Below are 12,989 nucleotides of genomic sequence, written 5' to 3'. Positions count from 1 at the left end.
TCAGAAAAAAATAACGAGTTCCCTCGAAAGGTCAAAAACAATGATATTCAACATTTGACTTTGATAAAAGGATACTACGTAGTTTGAATTATTACCGAATGGATTGAATTATTGTCATAGGATAATAGTAAATACATTTTTCCACTTGTATAATATCAATTATGTGTATAATTTTTAAACGAAATAGTTTCATATATTAAAAGAATAATTTTGAAAGGAACAATGTAAAATTTAGGAAATGAAAGTAATATGAAATAGAAAATTCAATTGAAACTGAGGATCTCTTCACGGTCTCTTTAAATGTACACATATGTATACTTGCTTTAAAAGTGGAATCCTTATCTCGACAAAAATCTGCATAGAAAAAAATTCAACAAAAGAATCTTAAGGGTATATTTTCGTTTGAATACTCATTTTTTACACGAATTTCGCGAATTACACGTGTCATATTTATACTTTTTATTAAATAAATTCGCAAAATCGTATTGAAATTAGGCGTTCAACGAATAATTACCTTTAATAAATTTCTCTTATTGTTAGATGAAATTTAATTATTTTGATATTAACACTATAAAACACAGCTTTGAAGCCTGACCATCTGTTTCTGGAACATCTCTATAGTATCTTCATTCCGCAGAGGGAATGTAAACTTGTAATTTGAAGGAAGTTAAACCCGTTGCACGTGTTGAGTTTTGCGAACGTTGTGTCACGTCTGCGAACAATGGACTATAAAATAGAGAGACAGTATTTCGAGTGTTATCCAAGGAGAAGAGATTATAATAAAACGTAAGATAAAAAGGACGTATGTAAGTGTGAGGTGTAAAAATCGATGCTTTCGTTTCGTTTCGTTTCGCAAACGAGGTGCAACGATATGAGAAGAGAGTATTGTTTGTCGATGTAGCTGAAAGAAGAGAAGAAAGAGGATGAAACAAAATAAGCAAAAGAAAGAAAATAAAAATACGTCTACTCGATCGAAACAGCTGGAAGCTCGTGGAGTATCCATGGACATGGAAACCTCCTGGGCTGCTCAAGAGTTGAAATCTACCTTCTCCGATTTCGATAACATGGTATTGTTCCTTTTCTTAAAAGACTTGCACTCAAATACTCAAATATAATTGCAAATTACTTAAAATACAATTTTTTCATTTCTGAATTTAAATTCCCTCTTGATATATTGCTTAAATTTCATAGTACTCTATAACTCATGATAATTGTATAATATTCAACACATTAGTTAATTTGAGATCTGAGAATGATCACAACAGCTGACCATAAGACCATTCGTGGATCACAGTTGAAATCCGGCATGGAAGACGATGTTTTAGCATCACAGCTTTGACACACATGACCATGTACAGAAGGGAAGCTGTTCCTTTTGCTTTCCAGAACGTTGTTCGAGTGTCGTTCATCTGTCGTTCATCTGTCATTCATGTGACAGCGAGTTTCTCCTTTTCGCGACAGCAGTTCAACTATGTTTTCGAAACGAGTCTTAACTTACCTCTTTAAGAGGATCAAATATAAATGAAGCAATTTACAACAGTTAGAAATAGATGTATCCTCGTACAGGTACAAATCAATTAGTCTGTATTCAAATTATGCAACGAGAAATTAATCGGTGAATGGGGCAAGGGGTTGGAAATTGGTAAAAGCAACGACGGATTGTTAGCACTGATTGGCAATTAGCGACCAGAGAATTCGCATTTGTCAAGGTTCGATTTGATTACCATACACGATCAACTCTGCGTTTTAAACTACACTGCTCTATATTTTCCAAACGGAATAATTCTTTAGAATTAACTTAATAACCTATATATGTATAATAATTAATTAATTAAAGCTTCAACGAATAGATTCAATCATACTTTATTATTAATTTAAAAATTATAAATTTGTTATTTTAACAACGAATATTTTTATGTTCTTTAATTTGCTTGTAAATTGGATATTTACAACTAATTGGACGCAACACTTTTATTAGCAGCATCAAAAATAAGAGGCAGAATACTGAATTGAATGCAAATAACTTGTTGGTAATATTTTTAGAATGGATGATGCACTGAATACCAATTTTTCAGTATGTTTTTCATTAATTTGTAATCGAAATTTTGAAAGAATTCAGTATACGTGTAAATAAATCGAGATGTTGATACAGTGCTTCGATCCTGAACTATACATCATGAAAAACAATTCTATAAATCATGATCCAATGAATGCCATCCGAATATAAATTTCACTGATGGTTTTCCCGTGATGGTTTTTCGCCCGTTGTTTATTACACTGTAGAAGGATTCTCGTAAATTTTATATAATGAAGATGAAATATTACTGTAATATATACTATGTTCTTTAACAATCAAAGCGAAGAGTATTATCTTTCGTTATTGTTGCAAAATTCATTCAATTTATTAAATCGGAATTCTATTTATCTTATCTATTAGATCACTTTAGTTAACGTGATCAGTTTAAAAAACGAACTTGTTGAGTTATGATCATTTTGACCAAATATATGTACTGTTATTATGGGATGTAAATGAATATTATAATATTGTAACTTTTTTGTATTTTCCAGAGTTATCTAATACTCGATTCTCTAATCATTTCATGCAGTAAATTTATCAATCAGATGTTTCTTTACTTGCTTTAGCATTTTCGATTCTGTTTTTCTTCTTGAACGTATCCTTAATATAAACGAAAATTACGAGGCATTGCACGATTTCTTACGAAACGTTCAATGTTGACCTCCTTTTCTCAGTCGTTTCTTATTTCTCTGGTATACCTACCAGCAATTTTTTCTCTTTTCCCGTTTTTTGTTTATTTCCTTTGCCTCCGTTTTATCTTCGCTTCTTATACTCGACGGCTTATTTAAGGGCAAGGTGAACATATTCGCCCACTAGCTCCTCAGAGTCATTCACGCACAAGTATATAACTATTTTCAAAAATGAAAATATCTGGTATTTTTCTGAATTATTCACTGTCAGTTAATTAATAAAATAATGATAAGAAGGAAAATGTTTTGCACCCCGGTAACAATCTTCGTAATGATTACGAATTACTCGATCTCTATCGAGTGATGAATTTGTACGGGGCCACGTGTACAAGGCAAAGCGATCAGCTGCACGGGCTCATTAGGAATAAATCAATTAACGGACCGGCTGATTGCGGACTCGCCGATTCGACGGCTATCCAATTAGCAGTTTCCTCTTGATTATCAAACAATGCTTGATCTTTTGGTAGTAAAGATAGATACTGCTGGGGTTGACTTGTACAGGATAAGCATCGCCATTACTCAACTGTTTGTCTTCGATCGGTGATAACTTTCATCGAGTAATAATATGTACAAGCTACCAAATTGAAAGGTTTAAATTAGAGTAGAAATTTCGTAGGGTGATGATGTAAAATTAAGGATAGAATCATCGGTTGTAGCAGGGTAACGAGTTTACTAACCCCTTGGCATGTAGGTTAAAAGGAATCGATGCAACTGCACGAGGCGTGCGAGTTTCGCATATGCATCGGTTGCAGTTGCACTATAGTTTATGCAACTATCGTCGTTGGTTCGGTTAACCAGAAGTCGCAAACCGAGTGGCGTTAATTCTACCTGTGAATCGTGGTTTCGTTTAACTATTTCAAGGTGAAACAACTCCTGAACGATTAGTGAGATTGGCTGAACAGAACCAAGAAACATTGATCGTGCGTGGTTCTATTACTATAGACTATAGACTATACAAGTTTCAAATTGATCGTGTTACGTAGAGTACGATGTTATAGATTCTTACAATTAGTTGGGAAAAGTGAGAAGATTGATTTCAAATATGTTTTTAGTTTTAAAAACTAAAATTTATATCAAGTGTCTATGTTTTCTAAATTGTTGAATTGTTATTATATATAAAATTTATCTAATTATATTAGTCTGTTATAAAAAATCTGGAGTACTAAATTAAAAAATTATTGAATAAATAATGTAATCGTCGAGCAATCACCACTTCAACATTCAACTCGCTGAAGCAACGAAAAAAAGAAAGAAAGCAGAAAATATGATGAAATTTAAAGAGAAACATATGCGAATGTCGCAGGCTCGTTTCCAGCAGAAGCAGCTACAAGAAAAGGAGCAGAAGTTGCTGCAGCTTTACGACCAGCAACAGCAAAGAGCTTATCAGGTGGTGCAACGTGGTAGCGCCGGTTCGAACGGGTCAAATCATGGTTCCTCGATCAGCCAACACACCGTCACAAAAACCACCACCACCACCAGCCATACAACCTCGACCTCGCAAAGAGGAAAGGTGAGTGATTCTTCGCGTGCAAATCGTGTTTCACGCGAACGCTACGCTTTCTTCAATGGATTAATATCTGGTATTTAACCATTTCTTCGTACGACAACGAACGAATTTACGGTTGGTTTGATTCGCCTGATAGATCGACACATTCGTGTTATCTAAATTAATTATTTAGAATTTAGAAATTAGGTACTTAAAATTGATAGAAATTAACAAAAAATCTCAACTATATCATTTAATCGCAACACCTGTGTGCTGGCATTAAGGTGAGGCAGATGTTCGACGAGAGACGGCAGACTACTGTGAAAGGCATCGACAGAAGCTACCCGCTAGAGCCGCTGGAGAACAAACCGCGGAAGCAAACGAACGGAAATGTCGCGCAGAAGAACGGAAATTTGACGGTGAACCGACAATCCGTGACTGTAAACCGAGTGGCTCGCGCTGACGTGAACAGCAATTTGAATGGTGGCAAACCTATCGTCTCGTATCACGAAGAGATAACTCGAGAATCGTATGGACCCTCTGGTCGCCAACCGTCTGACGATGATGAGTTTGGAAATGATGAAAATGATATTAATCAATATGCGAATGGGAACCAGGTAAATTATTTCAAGATTTTTTCAGAGATTCAACTAACTAAATTACTGTTTCTTGAATTATTTATTTTTTTCATAATTATTCATAAATAGACACACATCGAGGAGGTTTTAGACGAAGACACGATCGAAAGAAATCGCATGATGGCGAAACTTCATTTGATGGAGTACGACGAGACGTTGAAACATCGTGTTAAAAACGACCTCGAGAGCGAGGAATTCCCAGAGGACTACATGGTAGACGTTCCCGATAAACTTCCAAAACAAAGTGTTACCAAGAAGTTGTCCCAAGCCGAAGCCAGGTTGGAACGTTTTAAAAACGCCAACGCGAAACGAAGCAACAGCCTTACGAAGAATCCAAGCACTGTTCTAAAGAAACGATCAGACCCGATATTCCCAGCTAAATCTACTTCCAGGTATGTAAACATTGATATAGAAAGAGAACCCAGATGAAATATCATGGAGAGAAACCTAATTTTATTTAATTTTTCATTTCGTGTTATATTCATTTTCTACATTTTACACTTTACGGTAGGAAATTAAGATAACTTATAGTTAACACCTACAAATGCAACTACAACGCCTATAAAACAACATTCTATAACAATAATAATAATAATTCAAACTACATTTCATTTTCATTTTCCAATTAAAACTTGACAAAATTAATGCTATTTGGAATTTTTTTCAATTTATTCATTCGTTCAATTTCTTTCAGTTCTTCAATCGCATTAAAAATTTTAACGTGTTAATTTAATGAAAAATACTCAATTATTATTTTTCGAAAACGATACGTTAAAAGTAGATAGATATCTGGCAGTAATCAAATGGAACTTTGACAAATGCGAATTCTCTGGCCGCTAATTGGCAATCAGTGCTAACAATCCGTCGCTGCTTTTACAACCGCCCCCCACTTTACCCCCCTCTGCCTCACCGATTAATTTCTCGTTGCATAATTTGCGATCGCTGACTAGGCTCGACTCGTTTAAAAGCCACGCAACCGTAGTAGCCTAACAATACATGCTCTCTGGAAGCGATCACCCTTGAAAGAACAACTAAATGACGCGTTTCCGGCAAAGTAGAAGGCGCAGTCGTGTCCGGTTTTGTCGCAAGGAAGAAGATGCCCGCTCTAATTTATATGTTCTGCCTTAACCGCTATCGGAGAAAGGATAATCGGGCGAAGGATATTAAACACTCCATCAGCATAACAATTGCTAGCCAAGCATGAAGCCTCGGAATTCACTGGAGCGACTTGAATAAAAGAAAAGGAAAAAAACAAATGTTCAGCGATGAGCGAAGAAGATAAGTAATAATAATAATAAAAAAAAGAAAAAGAAAAAGGAAATTCTTTTCGTGGCTTGTAACCAGCTTAATCAATTTTAAGAAGGACCAGAGAATGTCCTAGCTTGTTATTAGTATTGCTGAATGGATCACGCGGAATCATTTCTATGCTATATCTGTGCTCTAACCGCGATAATAAAGCAGGATTAACACGAACGAAAGGAGTTTAAGAGTAAGATGAATTATGTTGATTGTGATTTCGTAGCGAGGATAAGGGCAAGACCAGGATTCACAGAGGATCTAGAAATGTTGAGGAAAGTGTAAAGAGTGCGTCTCGTGGAAATCACATGGAAGACATGTCATTGTCGTTGGATTCTAAAAAGAATTTCAAACGAAGAAATGAAAATCCAAAGTTTTTTTATCAACATACCGGAACATACTTGAGGGATTTGAAGGGTGATGAAGAATTGATAGATAGGACTCGACGAAGCGAGAGTCCGAGATTCTTTTGTAAAGAATCTGAGAAGTCTGCTACCACTTATGCAATAGATTCGAAATCCAGAGAAAAATTGTCCCCAGAATTTGTGAAAAATGTTAAACGACAAAGCGAGAGTCCCCAGTCTTTTAACTCTAAAAGCACGAGAAAATTAACAGACCAATTGTTATCAAAGGAAAGAATTAAACGAAGTGAAAGTCCAAAATTCTTTTGTAAAGAATCTGAGAGATCTGCTACCACTTACGCAATTCACTCAACAAGTCGTTCAACGTCTCCTGATTTTGTAAAAAGAGAACCAAGATCTGAAGAAAATATACCTATAAAATCAAATTTCAGTATTGATACGGTTGACAGAAAAATGAAACTTGACAAATCTAAAGACATCGATGAAGCATTCTCTTCCAAAACTTACCAAAAAATTAAAAGTGAAATGGATTCAAAACCAACTGCTAAAAGAATGCCTAATGTTTTTGAGCGTCTAACAAGACGCAGTTCAAGCCCCAAATGTCTGCAAACAAACCTGAAAAATACAAAATTCTCAAAATCAACAAATTTAACAAAGAAACGTAGTGGAAGATCCACTTCAAGTCCACAATTTTTTACTTCAAATTCTGAAAAATCAGCTACCATCATGTTAGTGATCCCAGAAACAATCATCAAAAGAAAATCTGACAAACCTAAACAAAGCTTTAAAAATTGTAAACTTGATACATCTGTTATTGAACCAAGAAGGAGAATGTCTGAAGAAATCATTGATGAAAGCTCTAAACACAGCATAAGAAGCTCAGTATCCCGATTCTTTTCCGATCAATGCGAGAAAGTTTCCAGAAACTCGGAAGACGGTACAAGAGACATCGTTCGATCAGCGAAAGGTGGTTGGTCGCCTGATTCGTCTCCATTGTCGCTAAAAGACATGGTGGAAACAAGTCAAAAGTGTGCAGAATTTTCAGGGAAAGCTATCTCGGCGACAAGTATCGATAGCATTCGTGACTGGTCACCAAAGTCGAGACGAAACAGCAAAAGCCTAACTCCGCAATTCCCTAAGAACAAAAATCACCCAAACTCCACTGAAAACACTTTACTGAAACAATCTAAATCAAGTTCTTCGCAGAAGAACATTAAAAAGTCAAAATCAAAGAGTCCTGAAATTGATCGAGGAACAGTGAACATTTTACGATCGACAAGATTGATTCGTGACGCTATAAAGCGTCAGAATAATAATAATAAAAATGAAAAGGATGAAGGATCGAGGAGGAACTGTATAAACGCGGAAGGAATATCAATTGCTGGTGATTTCGAGAAGAAAGTTGCCGCGGCCGAATCGAGTCCGAAAAGTTCCACTTCCGTCGAAGTGGACGCGGAGATCCAGGAAATCACGATGCCTGATCAATACATGAAGCATCAGCGAGGAGTGGTTAATTCGAAATCCCCTGATAAGACACGGAGGTCGAGCATGGAAGAACTTTTCACGTATTCGGTGCGCAAACCTGGTAGAAAGAAGACGGATCGTCTAGGAACATTCGGAAAGTACACTAGAAGAAATGAGAAGAACAATCCTTCACCGACCAATGATTTCATCTTTCGTGGTTCGAAGCGTCAAATTAAGGGAGATCGGGAAATCGAAGCTGAAATTTTCCGTTTAGGAGAAGAAAAGATTCTTGGTAAATATAGTACACGAAAACATGATAATTTTGAATATACAAAGAAAAGTTTGTCAAATAGTCCTTCTCCAACGAGCAACTCTACTATCTGTAGCTCAAAAAATGTAACAAGTAAAATTATTACAAAAGAAGATAATAAAGTCAAGAATCTAAATTCTGGAGAACAAAAGAAAATTCGAAATAAGTCGAATGATTTGATTATTCCTGTTTCAAAACGAAAAACGATTGAGAAAGTTGTAAATCGAAATAAAAACGAGAGAATTTTACATAGGAAAACACCAAGTCCTATTCAATTGAAGCAAAAGAAAAGCAACTCCAAATCGCCTGAAATGACAAAAGAATCTGAAATTCTGCATTCAATGGAACTGGTTCGAAAAGTCATCAAAGGGGAGAGCTTCGATAAAGAAGTAATTAATAAAACAATAGATTCTAATGAAAAGAAAAGTGATTCTACTAGAAAGTCAAGTTCCACGATTGTTTACATAAACGATGAATGTTCGAGGAAGAATTACGAAAGAACGGACTCGGTGGAATCCGCGCTCAAACGTTTCGATTCCATCGGCACAGAATCAGTTCAAAGCAGCAGAGAGAAAAGACAAACCCTCGAGGAAGCTAAGGCTATTTCTCTGAAAGCTCTCAATCAAATCGATGCAAATCTTCCTCAAAGTATCTCGGTGCTTTCCCGAGAAATTGAGAAAAACGAGTCGAAAACTGCTAGAGCTAGAGACTCCACAGAGATGGCTAGAATCACGATGGGGTCAAAAACAGCCGCTTGTAAGAGAAAACTGTTCCAATACGATTCTGGAGAGGAGACTGAAACTGGCAGCTCTAGATCGAGGTACAGCTTGGAAAAATTAGATTTGAAAAATGAGAAAATTTTGGGAAAAAAAAATAAGTCGAGAGACGAAGAAGTTTCTTTGTCTGTAAAACAATTGAGATCGATCGAGGATATTCGAAAATCAATCGACTCCTGTTTCGAAAGGAAAGGAACGTCAACGAAGTCAGCGATTGCAAATGACACCTTGAAATTGAAACGATTGCCGAGGCGATCAGAGAATCTCGCAGAAAAGAACGACGCTTTAGGGGATGCAGAACGTTCTTCTATAAAATGTGCGATACGTTTCTCCAGGGTAACGAAGAGTCCGAGTCCAGATTCGACGAAAACGACGGAAACGAGCAGCCGTCCTGCGAGAAGAAACGTCCTTTCGTCACCGTCGAAGAGTCCTGACACTGTAGCGAGGGTAAGCAACGATTCAATGGAAGTTCTTTAATGGCATCATGATAATATTAAGTGGAATTTTCTTCATTTTTCTTTATTCCAGACAACATTTTCTAAAGTTAGCGAGAATATCCTGGTATTTAGTAAAAAGAAAGAAAAAAAAAAGAAAATATGTTTAGTTTCATAGTGGGATTTTTGCTAATCTTTTCTTGTCTGGTAAAATAACAAATCCAAAAACGAATGTTTTTATTACAGCGTCCGTCTATCGAGATGAAAGGGCAAGAAGCAAGATCGACGAAACGACCAACTCTTATGAAAGGCACAGAGCCAATTGGAAACAGGAAGACGACCACCACCACCACGAGTAGGAGAAAATCGACGGATGTCGTCGATGGTGCTATTCTCGAAAATGGTGTGCATTTACGAGACCAAACTGCCGAAACGAAATACGATAACGACTCGGCCGCGTCGAAGAAGAGCGATGCTTTTGTCATCGACTTGGGCGACGAGCAACCGCCGAAGGAAAACGATGCTCCACTTCCGAGGAAATCATTGTTGAGAAAACAATCGACCGACGTGAGTGAAAGTTGGGCTCTTATCGTAAGATAAAATTTCATTAAATATTTTTTGATATAGTACATAAATGAAAGGCTTAGAAGGGCTATGGCCCCCCCTCCCCCTAGATCTTTCCTTAATTCGGCATTGACATAGATATACATAGATAGAACTCTTTGGAATAAAAATAAAATTTACACGACGCCCCATCGGCTTCAAATTTTAATTTTTCAAAATATTCATATATTATACTAACGTAACCAATTGAAATTATGTATATTGTATAAACATTTTCAATCGAGCATCGTGAGCAATTTTTCCACGACGATTCGAAGTTAGGAATAAGAGAAGCAAATGGAAAACCAATCGACGGAAATTAGCATAGTAAAATGTCGTCCGTTCTTTGACACCGATTAACCCCGGTTAATCCAGATATTTCACAGTACATGGATTCCTTTTCCTTTATTTTCCGTTAATCAACCGAAATATTTGCAAACGAAATTTTCGAGTTTTACTGCTTCTAAATTAAACGATAGAATTTAACAGGTATTTCGTATTAGCTTTTGATAATTAAATAATTCTTTTCTCTTTGAATATCTATTAAAATTGAATATATTTTTTGGATTAGAAACAAATACCTTCCACTCAAACTGGTCGATCTCCTTCGGCAATGTCGTCCACCTGTACCGGTAGTTCCGTGCAGGGTCAAGTTTCCGGTTCCAAAGGAAAAATAGCTTCAAAGGCGAAGACGCCGACTTCCGGAGCTACGCAGAAAACATCAGCTAGCTCCAAATGTGGAGGAAATGGCGTCGTCGCGTAAGAATTCTTTCTGTAATGACATATTAAAAAGGAAATTGTATTTTTTCATGAATTTACTGTTAATTATCTTCAGTCTGAAGTTTGAATGTTCTCTCTAACACTAATATAAGACGAATTACCAGATCTAACAATTTTGTTAAGTTCCAATGCAATAACTGAATAAGTACAATAATAATATAACATTAATAATTTTTTTAGAAAAATAATACTTTTATAAGATAATGCGCTTATGTAATATGTTAGAAAGTGTATCCGAACATTCAATAAATCTTTCAGAAACAGCTTATTTAATAATATTATTTTACAGAAAAAAGAAATTAATTAACATTCGTTTATAACTAACCATCTCCTATTAAAAATATGTTCTTACAGCGACAGTCTGGTAGCCTGTAAAATATGCGGTCGACGTTTCGCTCAAGACCGAGTGACCCTTCACGAACAAATTTGCACGAAGACGGCGCAAAAGAAAAGAAAACAATTCGATGCGATGATGTATCGCGTTAAAGGCACGGATCTCGAAAAATTTGTCAGATCAGGACACTGTAAAAAGCAGCCCGAGGTTAGTATTCCTTTATCTCATTTTCCGATCACAAACGTCCCTCGTCCTCATCCTTCCTTCGCAACTTCCCTTCCAATTCAATACACGAAATTTACTGAATTTTTAATGTTAATAGTGTAGGTATATTATTTATTTGATAAATATTATTCGTTATCAAAAAATATAGAAAATTAAATGTCCAATGAATAGGAGGACGAGAGACGTGGATCGTTCTAAAGGGATGGAACGGTTGTCGCTTGTAATGTTTCAGAAATTAAAGAAACCGGTACCGAAGTCGAACTGGCGCCGCAAACACGAGGACTTTATTAATGCAATACGATCGGCGAAGCAGGTGCAAGCGCACCTGGCTGCAGGAGGCAAACTCAGCGATTTACCGCCGCCACCAGCCAGTGATACCAGCGATTACGTTCAATGTCCTCATTGCGGAAGAAAATTCAATCAATCCGCTGCTGAGCGTCACATTCCTAAATGCGAAAACATGTTACACAATAAGCCGGTACACTCCCGAGCACCGAAACCGAAGCGTTAATCATCATTGCCGAGAAGAACACCTTTATTTTTTAGCAGAATAGCTTTATCTTACGCGAAAGAAGCTTTGCAACGAATCAAATTGAAACGATAATTATTTATTTCAAATGATAACAAAAATATTCCACGTTAAAGTTATGTATTAAAAATAAATTGTTCGTAAAGTCTTGTTCGCCGTTGATACATATTTTAATGCAATTTTTATACGTAAAAAAAGTTACAGTGATTTACATCTGCAATTTGACTCAAGTTATATGCCAGTTCTTTTGCGTGAAATTGAAACAAATGTATTTTCCAATTACCTTGTGAAGTTTATATGTATCTATCAAGCGATAGGAGCTTATGAATTTTATATATATGGTCATTCTTTAAAGAGATTGTGAAGATAAGTTTACGAAAAAAGCTTGAGTAATTCTTTATTTCTCTTTTTTAAGAATTTTAAAACTGATATTTATGAAACAGACTTGGAGGATATACAATGTTCTATTGTAAGAAGCTTAAGAACTTTGGAACAATTGCTTTATACGTATTTATACACTTTTTGTACTATAGTATTAATGAAAGATTATACGTATATTCGTCATTTTATAATCAACTCTCCCAAAGGATATCACCTCCATACGAATACTGAAAATCACATAGAATTCAAGGATCAATGCTGACCGATTAATACCACAAATATTGTGATTTATTATTTTGTAAGTTTCCATCGCGATAGATCGTCTTACAAGAACATTTTTATAGCGCTTAGTCTCCTTAATAAATGAAAAGTGTTGTAACTGATGAAATATCGAGAGCTAATAAACTAACTTTTTAATAAAAACAATTTTCTTTTTTTTTTTACGTGGTGGAAATCTCCGTAGAAGATTGTAGATTCTTGGCCTCGGTCGAGGACCCCTTTTATTTCGCTTTATCCAGTTATTTATTATTTTATCTTTCCTTATGAACTAAAATCCACCCTTTTCAGTTATTAATTATTTTATTCTCTTTTATGGGACAAATCCA

General features: G+C 35.8%; 1 protein-coding gene across 1 annotated transcript in view; it reads left to right on the top strand.

Annotated features, from left to right (window-relative positions):
• Positions 1-12,810, top strand: part of LOC114876021 (titin homolog) — a 51,845-nt gene extending 39,035 nt beyond the window's left edge. Inside the window, exons 4-11 of the mRNA XM_029186995.2 lie at positions 4,070-4,276; positions 4,537-4,869; positions 4,960-5,282; positions 6,413-9,545; positions 9,779-10,099; positions 10,707-10,894; positions 11,270-11,456; positions 11,707-12,810. Coding sequence (XP_029042828.2) covers positions 4,070-4,276; positions 4,537-4,869; positions 4,960-5,282; positions 6,413-9,545; positions 9,779-10,099; positions 10,707-10,894; positions 11,270-11,456; positions 11,707-11,985 — 4,971 coding nt within the window. The 3' untranslated portion in view covers positions 11,986-12,810. The remainder of the gene's footprint in view (positions 1-4,069; positions 4,277-4,536; positions 4,870-4,959; positions 5,283-6,412; positions 9,546-9,778; positions 10,100-10,706; positions 10,895-11,269; positions 11,457-11,706) is intronic.
• The last annotated feature ends 179 nt before the right edge of the window (positions 12,811-12,989 follow it).

This window comes from Osmia bicornis, chromosome 15, assembly GCF_907164935.1.
Source record: "Osmia bicornis bicornis chromosome 15, iOsmBic2.1, whole genome shotgun sequence".
Classification (NCBI taxonomy): domain Eukaryota; kingdom Metazoa; phylum Arthropoda; class Insecta; order Hymenoptera; family Megachilidae; genus Osmia; species Osmia bicornis.
The sequence above is the reverse complement of the archived record's forward strand: the minus strand, read 5'-3'. Positions and strand labels throughout refer to the sequence as shown.